Source organism: Ursus maritimus, unplaced genomic scaffold (assembly GCF_017311325.1).
Source record: "Ursus maritimus isolate PB19 unplaced genomic scaffold, ASM1731132v1 scaffold_25, whole genome shotgun sequence".
Taxonomy (NCBI): Eukaryota; Metazoa; Chordata; class Mammalia; order Carnivora; family Ursidae; genus Ursus; species Ursus maritimus.
Window position 1 is genome coordinate 11,221,608 of NW_024425008.1, and position 12,276 is coordinate 11,233,883.

Here is a 12,276-nt window from a genome sequence, read left to right on the forward strand (position 1 = left end):
TTTATTATGTTCAGTTTTTATTTTAAATCAAGTGGTAAGGGCCACGGTGTCCTCTCTAGGCATTATGGAGAAGAGGCTGTGATACGGCAGGTTTTAGGGTGGCATGTATTTAGAGTAACTCTTACCCTAAACTAGACTAAATCTCAGTTGCTTTATTGCTCAGCTTTAAAGTATATCCCCCTGCCATTTATTTTCTTTTTTTAACTTCCAAAGAATTATTTTGGCATGTTAGATTATTTCACAGGGATATTATATTTGGCTAAAAACCCATTTCTGAATAACCGTTATTTTGTCTGCCCATATAAATACAGTTCTGATTTCAAATTGTGGTTTGAATTAGTGTTCAGTTTTTGTGGAGAAATATTCAGAATCTCTGATGGGAGGAAAATAAGGGTGCCTAGAGAAAAAGAGAAGTCCATGGGGACCTTTGAAGTCAGTATTTGACTTTCTTTTCTAAACCTTTCCTAGTTAATACCATTCTTCCAAGCCCTCCCTCCAAATTCTGAAGGTTTTTTCGTAGACTTTAATACCAGAATATGTTTAAACTACTACTTGAATTTGAAACAGCCCTGTGCATGCCTGAAGGATATGCAGAGTTATCAATTCTCTGTCACATTAGTTTAGAACTAACTTGTATTCTGATGAGTTTAAGAAGTTTTTACCCTATTATTTTGGCCATTAGGATGTTTTGACCCTGCCTTTCAGAACAGAGACTTTAATCAAAATTATACTAATATTAATGAATTTCATTAAGAAAATATCTTTGACCTGAACTTAATTTTTATTTTTATTTTTTATGATTTTATTTATTTATTTGACAGAGAGCACAGGTGGGGGAGCAGGAGAGGGAGAAGCAGAATCCCTGCTGAGCAGGGAGCCTGATGCAGGGCTCAGGACTCTGGGGTTGCGCCCTAAGCCCAAGGCAGATGCTTAACTGACTGAGCCACCCAGATACCCTGAACTTTATTTTTTTAAAAGATTTATTCATTTATTTTGTGAGAGAGAGAAGGAGGGGGCAGGGAGAGAGGGAGACGGGTGGGGGGTGGGCAGAGGGAGAGAATTTCAAGCAGACTCCCCGCTGAGTGCAGAGCTGGATGCGGGACTCAGTCCCACGACCCCAGGATCATGACCTGAGCCAAAATCAAGAGTCGGACGCTTAACTGACTGAGCCACCCAGCCACCCCTTGACTTGAACTTTATTAAGAAGACAGATTTCTTGATCTGTTTTTTATAGAGCAAACTTAAATTTTTGTAATTTATTTTATTAAAATTTTAATCAGAGCAAAATCAAATCTTTGCTCTATGAATTTTACTCTGAAGATGTCTATCATTCAGTTTTATCTTTCTTTTCTTTTTTTTAATAAACGACAGTATACTCTAGTGGTTACATTCTGGTTATGCTCCAAAGCAGTGCTATCCAATAAAAATATAATGCAAGCCACATGTATAACTTACTAATGTTTAGTAGCCATGTTAAAAATAAAAAGATACATGGGAAGTTAATTTTAATGACATTTTATATAGCTCAGTATATCCAGAATATTATTTTGAAGTATAATCAATATAAAAAATCATTAATTTTAGAAGAAAGTAGATGGAGGTCTGAGAGAAAGGGAAGGTGGAGGTAAATTTGACCTCTGTTTCTCTACTACCCTTCCATAGTGGGGAGGATGAAACAGAAGACTGTGCCCATCCTTACTCTGGCTCTTACTGTAGCTCATGAGTGGGATGGGTAATTCAAAACATCGATAAGAGATGAATTTACTTGCTGTTTTTCCTCTGAATAGTTGAGAATTCTCTTTACATTCAGAATGTAGTAATAGGGAGGGCCCAAATAGCTCCTTGTGTTCATAGTATATATGTGCACATTAAGAATCTAAAATGTCTTTTACTGACTCAGACTTTAATAGTAATCTTGTTCTCTCTCTCTCTCTCTTTTCTTTTAATATCCAAGCTTAAATTCCTTACTGGAAAAACAGGAAAGGAAACGTTTGTAGTAGATTTTCCGAACACAAACCTTGCTTTTATAATATGGTTATGGCAACCATCTCTATTTTGGTAAAGTTAGCCTATTATATGAATTACATTTTGCAATTTAGATTTTTGCAATTTAGAAGAACCACAAGCCATTGCAAACGGTTAAACTGGACATTTTTTGTATACACATTTAGTACTTTAAATCAGAATATTGGGCATGGTGCAAGGCAGATTGAAAACATAAAGCAGATGGACCTGGCCTAATCTGTAGGGTTCAGAGAAAACTTGGAGGAAGTGACCTACGAACTTAGATGTGAAGGTGAATAGGAGTTAATAGGCGGTCCTGATGGAAAAGAGCTTTTCAGGTAGAAGAAAAAACATCTGTACAAGTCTTGTAGTAGGAATTGAGAGTCCAGAAATAAACCATACATTTCTGATCAGTTGGTTTTCGACAAGGTGCAAAAAAATAGTTTTTTCAACAATGTATGGTGCTGAAACAAGTGGATATTTATATGCACAACAATGAGATTGATCCCTTGCCTCACACCAGGCGTGAAAACTAACTCAAAATGGAGCATAGACCTGCATTTTAGAGTTAAAATTATAAAACTCTTAGAAGGATACACAGGAATAAATCTTTGTGATGTTGAATTAGGCATTGATTTATTTGATGTGACTCTAAAAGCACAGGTAACAAAAGAAAAAGTTGGACTTCATCAAAATTAAAAACTCATACTTCAAAGGATAGCATCAAGAAAGCAAAATGACAACCCATGGAATGGGAGAAAATATTTGTGAGTCCTATATATGACAAGGGGGCTTGTATCCAGCTGCCACCAGGAAAATGCAGCATAATTCAAAGAGTAGTTTTGTGGAAAGAGGTCAGAGTCTAGTGTTTGGATTGGAGTGTTTCTTGATTTGAAAAGTAGAGCTCTGCTGCAGAGTCAATCTCTTCATTTCTTTCAGAACCAAACTTGTAATCGAGCTTGGATAAGCATCTCCTTCAGCTCAAATTATCCATTTCTGAGGTGACAGGTATCAAAGCTCTATGGGTCTGGCTGAGAGTTCCTTCGTCTGGGAATCGTTGGCCCCGTGGCACAGTCGGATTTATGAACAGGGTATCTCCTGTTGTAATTCTAGACTTTGCCTGTAATACTGCTTGGATTCCAGCTGTTCCATCAAGATTTTATAGATTTTGCTTCCTCTTTAAATAAAAATTATAAAATAACATAGTCCAGCATGCTTCTGAATTAATCATATAAGCTATAGTTATCTTGATCAGTATGTTAGAACCAGTGATCTGAATTGGGTTTTGCAACCTATATACCTCAGAATACTTTGTCCTGTGAGCTACATCCGAGCCATGCTCTTAGTTGTATTAAATACTCTTCTTAGCTCACCAAAAACCAGAGTCCAGCCAGGAAAATGGAAAAAGGAAAATCTAAAATTGTCCTTTCCATTTCTCCCCATTAAAGAGTGGCTCTGGAAATGTTTTATGCAAGGAGGCAGTGGTGAAAATCTCTTTTTGCTATCAGGTTTCTGAAGAGAATGAAAACCCTTTTTTGGTTTTTAAATTTTCTATTAAAGAATTGAATACTTTATTGCGGATAAACTGTGTGAATAAAGGCATACTCTGGCTGCTAAGTAATTTCTATACCAGAAAGCCTAGTTCTTGAACCAAAGAAGAGATGGAAGTTAATCAATATTACTAATTAGAATAAGTGTATATATTCAGAATTTGCAGAAAAGATGTTGTAAATCTCATTATATATTCATCCAGGCTATTTTAATCAGTTAATGACCATCTTTATTCACATGTTTTAAAACAGATGAACTCCGACAAGAAATGCTGGATGATGTACAAAAGAAATTGATGAACTTAGTAAACAGCACAGAAGGAAAAGTGGACAAGTATGCTCTACCTTTTAACTTATATGTATTTTATGGATATTACCTTTACAGTAAAAACAGCTTCTACATGTAGATGTTTATATGTGATTAAGCTAAGCCTTTTCTTATATGGTGATGAGATGTAGGTCGTTTTCATGAAGAGTCAGTAGAATAACTTCTCTTGGTTTTTAGATGAATTTTTCCCAGCTCAAATTCTTTTTCTTAAAACCATATGGAGGAGTTAAATCATCACCATAATAGGAAGTACTTAGAAAATAAAAACTTTTATTCTTAGCATTCTTTTTAGCGCTCTTTAGATGTCCTTAAATGAACATACCTTGCTTAAATATATTAGGTCTGAAACCTAGGTATGTATGTAACATATCATTAATATTTTAAAGACTTGGATATTATTAACAAATTTTTAATAAATATGAGTGGGGAAGTGTAAGCATACCTGTGAAGCACGAGAGCTGTCCTCACCATTCGAGGTGGGGAGAGGGACATCGGGAGTGTCTTAAGGCAGAAGCCAGACACACTGAGAGTCACTGAGCACCGTCTCATTTGATCGATTTGGTTGGAGAAAGTGATGGATAATAACTGATGTTTTAAAAGGTATGCATTTTTTAGATTGTTTGAAATGTCTTTGATTAGACTTGTCAAGTACTTTTTAAGTATTTCAAAATATTTCTTTAGTGTTTTTTGGTAACTTTTTAAATAATTAAATATGTATATGTTTAGTGTTTATTGTGTGGGTACACTAAATATGGGGATAACTGTTGAGGTAGCTTGAGCTGTTTCTGCCTTTATTTTCACAGAGTCCTAATGAGAAACCTCTTCATTGGACATTTCCACACGCCGAAACATCAGCGCCATGAGGTGCTACGATTAATGGGAAGCATCCTGGGTATCAAGAGGGAGGAAATGGAGCAGGTAACTAACTGAACGATGGGAAGCTGTTCTGAATATTTTTATAACTCAGATAGTGGCATCATATAAAATTGTCTTCTTTTACTCTATATTATACAGCTTTCCTTTTTCTCAGTAATGTGGAAATGGACCAGTTCATACTACAGTGAAGAGGTGGATTTGTTCAACTTGTATAATACTAGTTTTGTCACTTATAAGCCACCTCTCCTATCAAAATGCTGAAATTTTAGACATGACAGGCCTCAACTCTTGATTTGAGATAGTGCTTGGAATGACATTTTATTGTATTTGTAGCCTCTCCCAGTAAGAGACATTGAATAAGCATTGGACTTGAAAAGCACAGTGCGCTACCATCTGAAATCAAGTAAAAATAGTTATTTTCTCTTTGCTTGTATTGATAATATTTTTCTGTTTTAAAATAATCTTTTAGTTGCTTCACGAAGATCAGGGTGGTGTTACCAGGTGGATGACTGGGTGGCTTGGAGGAGGATCAAAAAGTGTCCCTAACACGCCTCTGAGACCGAATCAACAGTCTGTGCTTAATAGTGTAAGAGCCAATTTTATTCTTGCTCTGAATAGGAGTGGTGAAATGCATCATGCTCATTTGCAAAAATCAGGTTTCTTTTTTAGGTTATTTTATTATAAAGCCCTTTTATTTTGGAGTTGTGGAAACTGAGATCGAGAGAGGTGATTAGCTTAAGGATAATAATATTTTATTTATGTATGTATGTATTTTTAAAGATTTTATTTACTTATTTGACAGAGAGCACAGGCAAGGGGAGCGGCAGGCAGGTGGGCAGAAGGAGAGGGAGAAGCAGATTCCCTGCTGAGCAGGGAGCCCAATGTGGGACTTGATCCCAGAACTCTGGGATCATGACCTGAGCCGAAGGCAGACACTTAACCAACTGAGCCACCCAGGTGCCCCATTAAGCCAGTTTAAATAAATTTATTGCATATATGTTTTATTTTAGCTTTTTGTTTATACGGTACTTTTGTTTTTCCAAGTATTAAGTATTTTTGTATTTGATCTTGCTGCTATAGGGACAGAGTCATTTGTCTTACTACTAAATTATGAGATTCTTAAAGACAGAGGCTTTATTTTATGCCTGGTTGTGTCTACCTTGTCATTGAGCACTTACTGAGTACCTGCTGTGTACCGACTGTTCTCAACTTTGGGGATGCAGCAGCACACCAGAAGACAGAGTTCCTGCCCTCCACAAACTTACATCTTGGCAGGAGGAGGCAGTTAATAAACATGAAAACAGTGCCTGATAGTCTGAATGAACATTAATAAATTCAGTAGCTCGGGGCACTTGGCTGGCTCAGTTGGAAGAGCATGTGACTCTTGATCTCGGGGATCATGAGTTCAAGCCCCACATTGGGTGTAGAGATTCCTTAAATAAAAACTAAAAGCCTAAAAATAAATTAATTGAGCAGCTCTGTGAATTAGAATGTGGAGTTTCCTTCTTTATTTTACTTTGTTTTTAAGTAAAGAAGAAACTGAGGATAGGTAACAAAAATACTCTATTTTAAACCGAATGGCATGAAATTTATTTTAAAGGAAAGGTCTAGGGGTGCCTGGCTGGCTCAGTCGGTGGAGCAGGGGTTGTGGGTTCATGCCCCATGTTGGGTATAGAGATTACTTAAAAATAAAATGTTAAAAAAATAAAAATAAAGGAAAGGTTTACACTACATTATTTTAATCTGAAAGTATTACTGGTGAGCTTTTGCTGTATTCATTGATTAAATATGACTGTTTAATACTTGTTTTCTATATTGTGTTTTATGTCCATGTAAACAGTTACTAAAATGATTTAAGACTTGATGTCTTAAGTGCCATCGATGGCAAGAAATCTAAGTGTCATCGGGTAGCCAATTATTTTTATTTACTTATTTATTTATTTTAAAGATTTTATTTATTTGACAGAGAGAGACACAGCGAGAGAGGGAACACAAGCAGGGGGAGTGGGAGAGGGAGAAGTAGGCTTCCCGCCGAGCAGGGAGCCCACTGAGGGGCTCCATCCCAGGACCCTGGGATCATGACCGAGCCACGCAGACGCCCCAATCGGGTAGCTAATTAAGACTAAGGTTTATAACAAATGTTGTCATCAAACATTATTGATTATATTGCTGAAGGTTTTATTTATTTTTAATTTTTTTTTTTAAGATTTTATTTTTTTGAGAGAGAGAGCACAAGAGGGGGAAGGGTTAGAGGGAGAAGCAGACTCCCTCCTGAGCAGGGAGCCTGATGTGGGACTTGATCCCGGGACTCCAGGATCATGACCTGAGCCAAAGGCAGCTGCTTAACCAACTGAGCCACCCAGGCGCCCTTGCTAAAGGTTTTAACTGATAAACATAACTAAAGCACTAGTGGTTTTAATGGTTCATAAAGCTTAGTTAATACAGAAATGATTCAGAAGGCATGATTTGTTTTTGGTATTTAATTAGCACAGCTGGTACATTTTCTTGGTTGTAGTGAGTATAATTTAATGTCTGCCTTATATATAACCCAAATATTATTTCCTTAGTCTTTTTCAGAACTTTTTGTTAAATTTCTAGAAACAGAATCTCATCCATCTCTTCCACCACCAAAGCTTTCTGTTCATGATATGAAACCTCTGGATTCACCAGGAAGGAGAAAAGTAGTTACAAATGTACCAGAAAGTTTTAAAGGTAAAACCAGATATTTATTTTTTCTACAATTTAAAAAATTGAATGTTTAATTTATGATTATGTTTTACAGTGATCTTAACTAAATTTTTAGTGTTTTTGAAAATGTGCAGTGACTTCTTCCAAAATTCCAATAAGGCATTAGATTTTGGCTTCATATATCCTGTAGCGATCTGATATTTAATTAGCTTAGAATAACCTAAGCAATATGAAATATTTTTCCTTTGTACATTGGAATAATTCTTCTCTCTGCATAAGCCACTTTGAATTATTCTTGGAAGTGCTGGTGAACCAGTAAACCTTTGCTTGGTTACCTGTTTTTCTTTCATACTAATGGTGCTTCCTGCTAAATTAGAGTTAAAAGTATAGTTTATATTCAGATTGTTTCAGTTTCTCTGTTATAAATATTGCTATGATGAATATCCTTGGTAAGTTTTTACACGCATCTTTAATGTTGCCCTTAAGATAAATTTCTGAAAGTGGAATACCTACGTGTAGACATTTCTTAAGAATTAGAATATAATGGCAAATTATCCTTCAAAAAAATAAGTGTAGTTTATAGTTAGAGAAAGGTTTTTTCCCTGTGAACATCTGAGTGTTAAATTCAATAACCAAACCTTGGTGTGTTAGTAATATTTGTAAGAGCAGTTTAGTAAACTGGCTTAGACATCCAAAGATGTATTGAAGCCTTCTTGGATGTTAAAAGGTCCACCTGGAAGCAAATGGTTTGGTGGTTCTGTGATCTGTATGTATGGTTTTCTATCCCACTGGGTCAAAAGGGCCTTATTTATATTTATGTCCCCTAAATTATGCAGTAAATTTTCTTGAGTTGAAATTGAAATATAATCCATTAGACTATAAACAGATTCTTTATTAGAAAGTCTCTCTTTGATCTGAAATCTTCATATTTTAATACAGACTAAAATGTTTGCTAGTTGGACTGTAAAAGTGTATGTTATTGTATACTCCCAGGTTTATATCACATCAGATACTTAAATTTGGATAAAATATTAAAGAATTTATATTTTGAAATTTTAAAAAACTCAAAGTCTAATTTACTGAATACTTCTGTTTTCCTGAACTTTCATATAAAAAGAAATGGTAAAATTTGTTTTGATAAAAGATTTGGCTCCTAAATTTAATAAAAAGTCTCCACTTTATCTAACAGCTTATAGACTATACTAAAAACTTTTTTCTTGGGGTGCCTGGGTGGCGCAGTTGGTTAGGTGTCTGTCTTCAGCTCAGGTCATGTGGGATCGAGCCCCACATCGAGCCCTGCATTGGGCTCCTTGTTCAGCCGGGAGCCTGCTTCTCCCTCTCCCTCTGCCTGCCACTCCTCCTGCTTGTGCGCGCTCTCTCTCTCAGTCAAATAAATAAAATCCTTAACAAACAAACAAAACCACACGTTTTTCTTGCTACACTAGGTTGTAGCATCTGCAAGTGGATTCCGAAATTCGTTACGGCAACGTCACCTGCTCCCTGTCCTCCCTTCCGCCTCCATCCCTTCCCCTTCTTCCCTCTCTTCTTCCTTTTTCTTCCTCTCTTCACTTATCAAGACATGTGCCCAGCTTGGTTCGGATTGATCAGAGGCAAAAGCCAGTGATGTTTTGAGCTGCTACAGGGTTTACATTAAAAAATAACCAAAAAAAAACCCAAGCTTAGTCTTCAGTCCTGGATTTGGAAGTGTGTGGTGAGGGGCAGAGCTTACCAAGGAGCACCAGAAGCCTTCCCAGAGTTTGGAACGTTGTCATTCACAGGGAAGTAAAGGTTGGGGACCCAGGGTGCTCGACTCCATGTTAAGTTGATTCGATGAATTTGTTTCAGTGCTCTTTGTTTTAGAGGCTTCTTTTTATTTGAGTTTCCCATTGCTTGAGTGGCGCTTGTCTCTTAACAAGGAAGTTGTTAGTCATCTTGGGTAATAAAGCAGAATTCTATCCACCAGGACATTAGGGCATTAACAGAGACCTATTCCAGTAAAAAAACTAGTTTCAGCGTAACATGATAGAGAAATAATCTAACAGAGAATTGTTTCAAACCTTTGAATGTCTAAAAAAGGAGGATCAGGTAACGTAATATGAAAAAATTGTTTTTCTTTGGGTAAATTAATATCACATTTGATTGTTATCACTGTGGAATTGGTGCCAGTTTTTTTTTCGTGGCCCTCATTACTATTGGAGGAAAAGGAGTTCTCAAGTCCTTCCATCTTTCAGGTGAGTAGTTAGAAAATTTGCATTGTGACATAGAAGACACCCTTGAAAAGCCGTTATTAAAGTAAGTGAAGTTCATCAGTTATATAATTGGTATTTGAGTATCAAACAAAGTATTAGCTCTGCATACAGATACTGCTCCCTCCCCTGTTCTTTCTCCATTCCTCTCACTTCCTGTCTTGTCTTTTTTTTACCCTTTTTATGTCATAGACCCTGCTTAGCAGATCCAGAACCCAGCAGCATAGGAATTAAATTTATTCAGGGGCCAAATCTAGGACTCTAAAACACATGTATAGTGTTAACTTATTAATATATGGGAGACTGAACAACTTGTATTTTATCATTTAGATACCACAGAATCCAGAACTGGTAGAAGAGCAGATGTGAATCCATTCTTGGCTCCCCGCTCTGCGGCTGTGCCTCTCATTAACCCAGCTGGACTTGGACCGGGTGGGCCTGGGCATCTTCTTTTGAAACCCATCTCAGATGTGTTGCCCACATTTACACCTTTGCCAGTGTCACCTGACAACAGCGCTGGAGTTGTGTTGAAAGACCTTTTAAAGCAATAGATGATTCTCAAGCCAGAGACAACATACGTAGCACTTTAAAAGAAACCATGAACACTATATGTATGTACTTTATCACAAAGTGGCCTTTTGGAAGAAGTCATGTATTTGTTTGCAGTTGTACATTCTCTAAACTTAATAAAAATATTCTTTTTGCTTTAGAAATTGCAGGTGTCACAGGAGGAAGTGTTTCCTATATTATATGCTTTTTTCCTTCTCTGATTTGACCTAATTAAAGCTAGAGACATTTGATCTTTCATCTTAATTTACAAAAATTAAGAAAAGTATAAAGATAAAAATTTCTAGTAGCTGTATATCAGCTCTTTATGATTTTCAAGCTCATTTAAGCTAGAGACATGTGGTTTATCTTTTAAAGATAATCAAGAGATTTACAAAAAGAAGGAGAAAATAATAGTAGTGGCTTATCTGTATGGTGCAGACAATTGATCTGAAGCATATATTGGTCATCTTTTGTTTTTTCCCCCATTAGTTCTGTTGAGAAGACTTTGTGTAGACAGGCCAACAACAGGCTTGTCCCTGGGAGATCACAGGTGTCCTGAGGTGGGATGTGTGTGTGTGTTTGGTTCTATGCAATTTTATCACACGTGTAGATCAGTGTGATCACCACTACAGTGCAGTGCAGATACCCAACGGTTTCGTCAAGCCTCTCTGGAGTTGTCCTTTGTTTTATAATTGTGGCCTCCTCCTTCCCATCCCGTACTCGCCTAACCTCTGGCAACCACTGACTGCACTCCAGCTTTGTAATTTGGTCATTTCAAGAGTGCTGTGTAAAATGGACTTGTGGAGGATGTAACCTTCTCGATTGGCTTTTTTCACTCAACATAATTCCCTGGAGACCCATCCAAGTTGTTAGGTGTATCGGTAATTTGTTCCTTTTTAATGTTGAGTACATACGGTGGAGATATGATTTAGTTTTAAGAGCCAAGGTATCTTTTTAAAGGTATCATCTCAAAACTGTTTGCTTACACAGATGCACACAGCTTCCGTGTAAGTGTTAAGTCAAACAGCTGCATTTACGTACTACGATTAGCAATATCACGGAACGGGACGCCTCCTGCATCTGTCTGCCGTGTGGTAGAAGAGGAGCGCCGATCCAGGAGGCCCCAGTTCTCATCCTCATGGTCACTGAGGGCAGGACGTCACCAGCGCCAGCACCGGGTGTTTGGAACTGAAGAGGAAGGGAGTAATTCTTTAATTTTTTACAAACCTGTCCTAATCTTGACCTGGAACTTAATTATATCAGGATGTTCATGTTTGTATTAGTCGTTGGAGTTGTACATTTAAAGACATTTCTTGCGAATTTTGTAAATTTCAGTATGCCTTGAAAATCTGTGTAATAAGGAAAGGTGAAAGATAATACTAATCCAAATATGTAAATAGGCCTGGCCCTGGCCAGGGTTCAATTTGGTTGGTTGTAAATTTTGCTGTGATTAACTGTCTACTGTCTACTGTATTTAGATTGGAAGATTAGAAGTCTTGTGTGGATGGGTAAAGCTTGTTTTTCTGAAATGTTTAGTAGCCGAGACGTCACTGCCTCAGGACATCCCCCGTCTCGTGAGTCGATGTATGTATATTTCCGTTCTTAGTTTAGTCCACTGTACAGGAAGTTGTTGTACAGGTTCTAGATTAGAACTGTCAAACCGCCTCTTGTCCATTTTGCCCATTAATTACTTCTTTATGAAATTATTACCGTTAGGTTTTGTACGATCCTTCCAAAGATGCTTTCACTGGCCATCCTACATTATGTGCTGCTTGCCATTGACATTTCATCTCAGTGTGGAGCATCTGAAATAAAGGTTTCTCAGTTAAAAAAAAAAAAAAGACACATGATCCTTCATTTTGAAGAAAGAGAACATGCAAAAAAAAATTTCATCTTTTAATTTGAAAAGGAGATGCATGCTACATATTTAAGTAGCATATCATCATATTTTAAAGGCCTTTGAGGACATTTTGGGCATCCCCCCCCCCATAGTTTTATGTAAGTTTGAAAGCTGTTGTGGGTGGATTGCATATCT

General features: G+C 37.0%; 1 protein-coding gene across 4 annotated transcripts in view; it reads left to right on the forward strand.

Annotated features, from left to right (window-relative positions):
* Positions 1-12,082, forward strand: part of TRIP11 (thyroid hormone receptor interactor 11) — a 65,402-nt gene extending 53,320 nt beyond the window's left edge. For 3 of the 4 annotated variants that reach the window (XM_040641518.1, XM_008698523.2, XM_040641519.1), the window contains 5 exons: positions 3,807-3,888; positions 4,686-4,800; positions 5,228-5,344; positions 7,326-7,470; positions 10,023-12,082. In XM_040641518.1, coding sequence (XP_040497452.1) covers positions 3,807-3,888; positions 4,686-4,800; positions 5,228-5,344; positions 7,326-7,470; positions 10,023-10,243 — 680 coding nt within the window. In that variant the 3' untranslated portion in view covers positions 10,244-12,082. The remainder of the gene's footprint in view (positions 1-3,806; positions 3,889-4,685; positions 4,801-5,227; positions 5,345-7,325; positions 7,471-10,022) is intronic. The other variant, XR_005837648.1, reaches the window with a different exon arrangement.
* Positions 12,083-12,276: the final 194 nt, after the last annotated feature.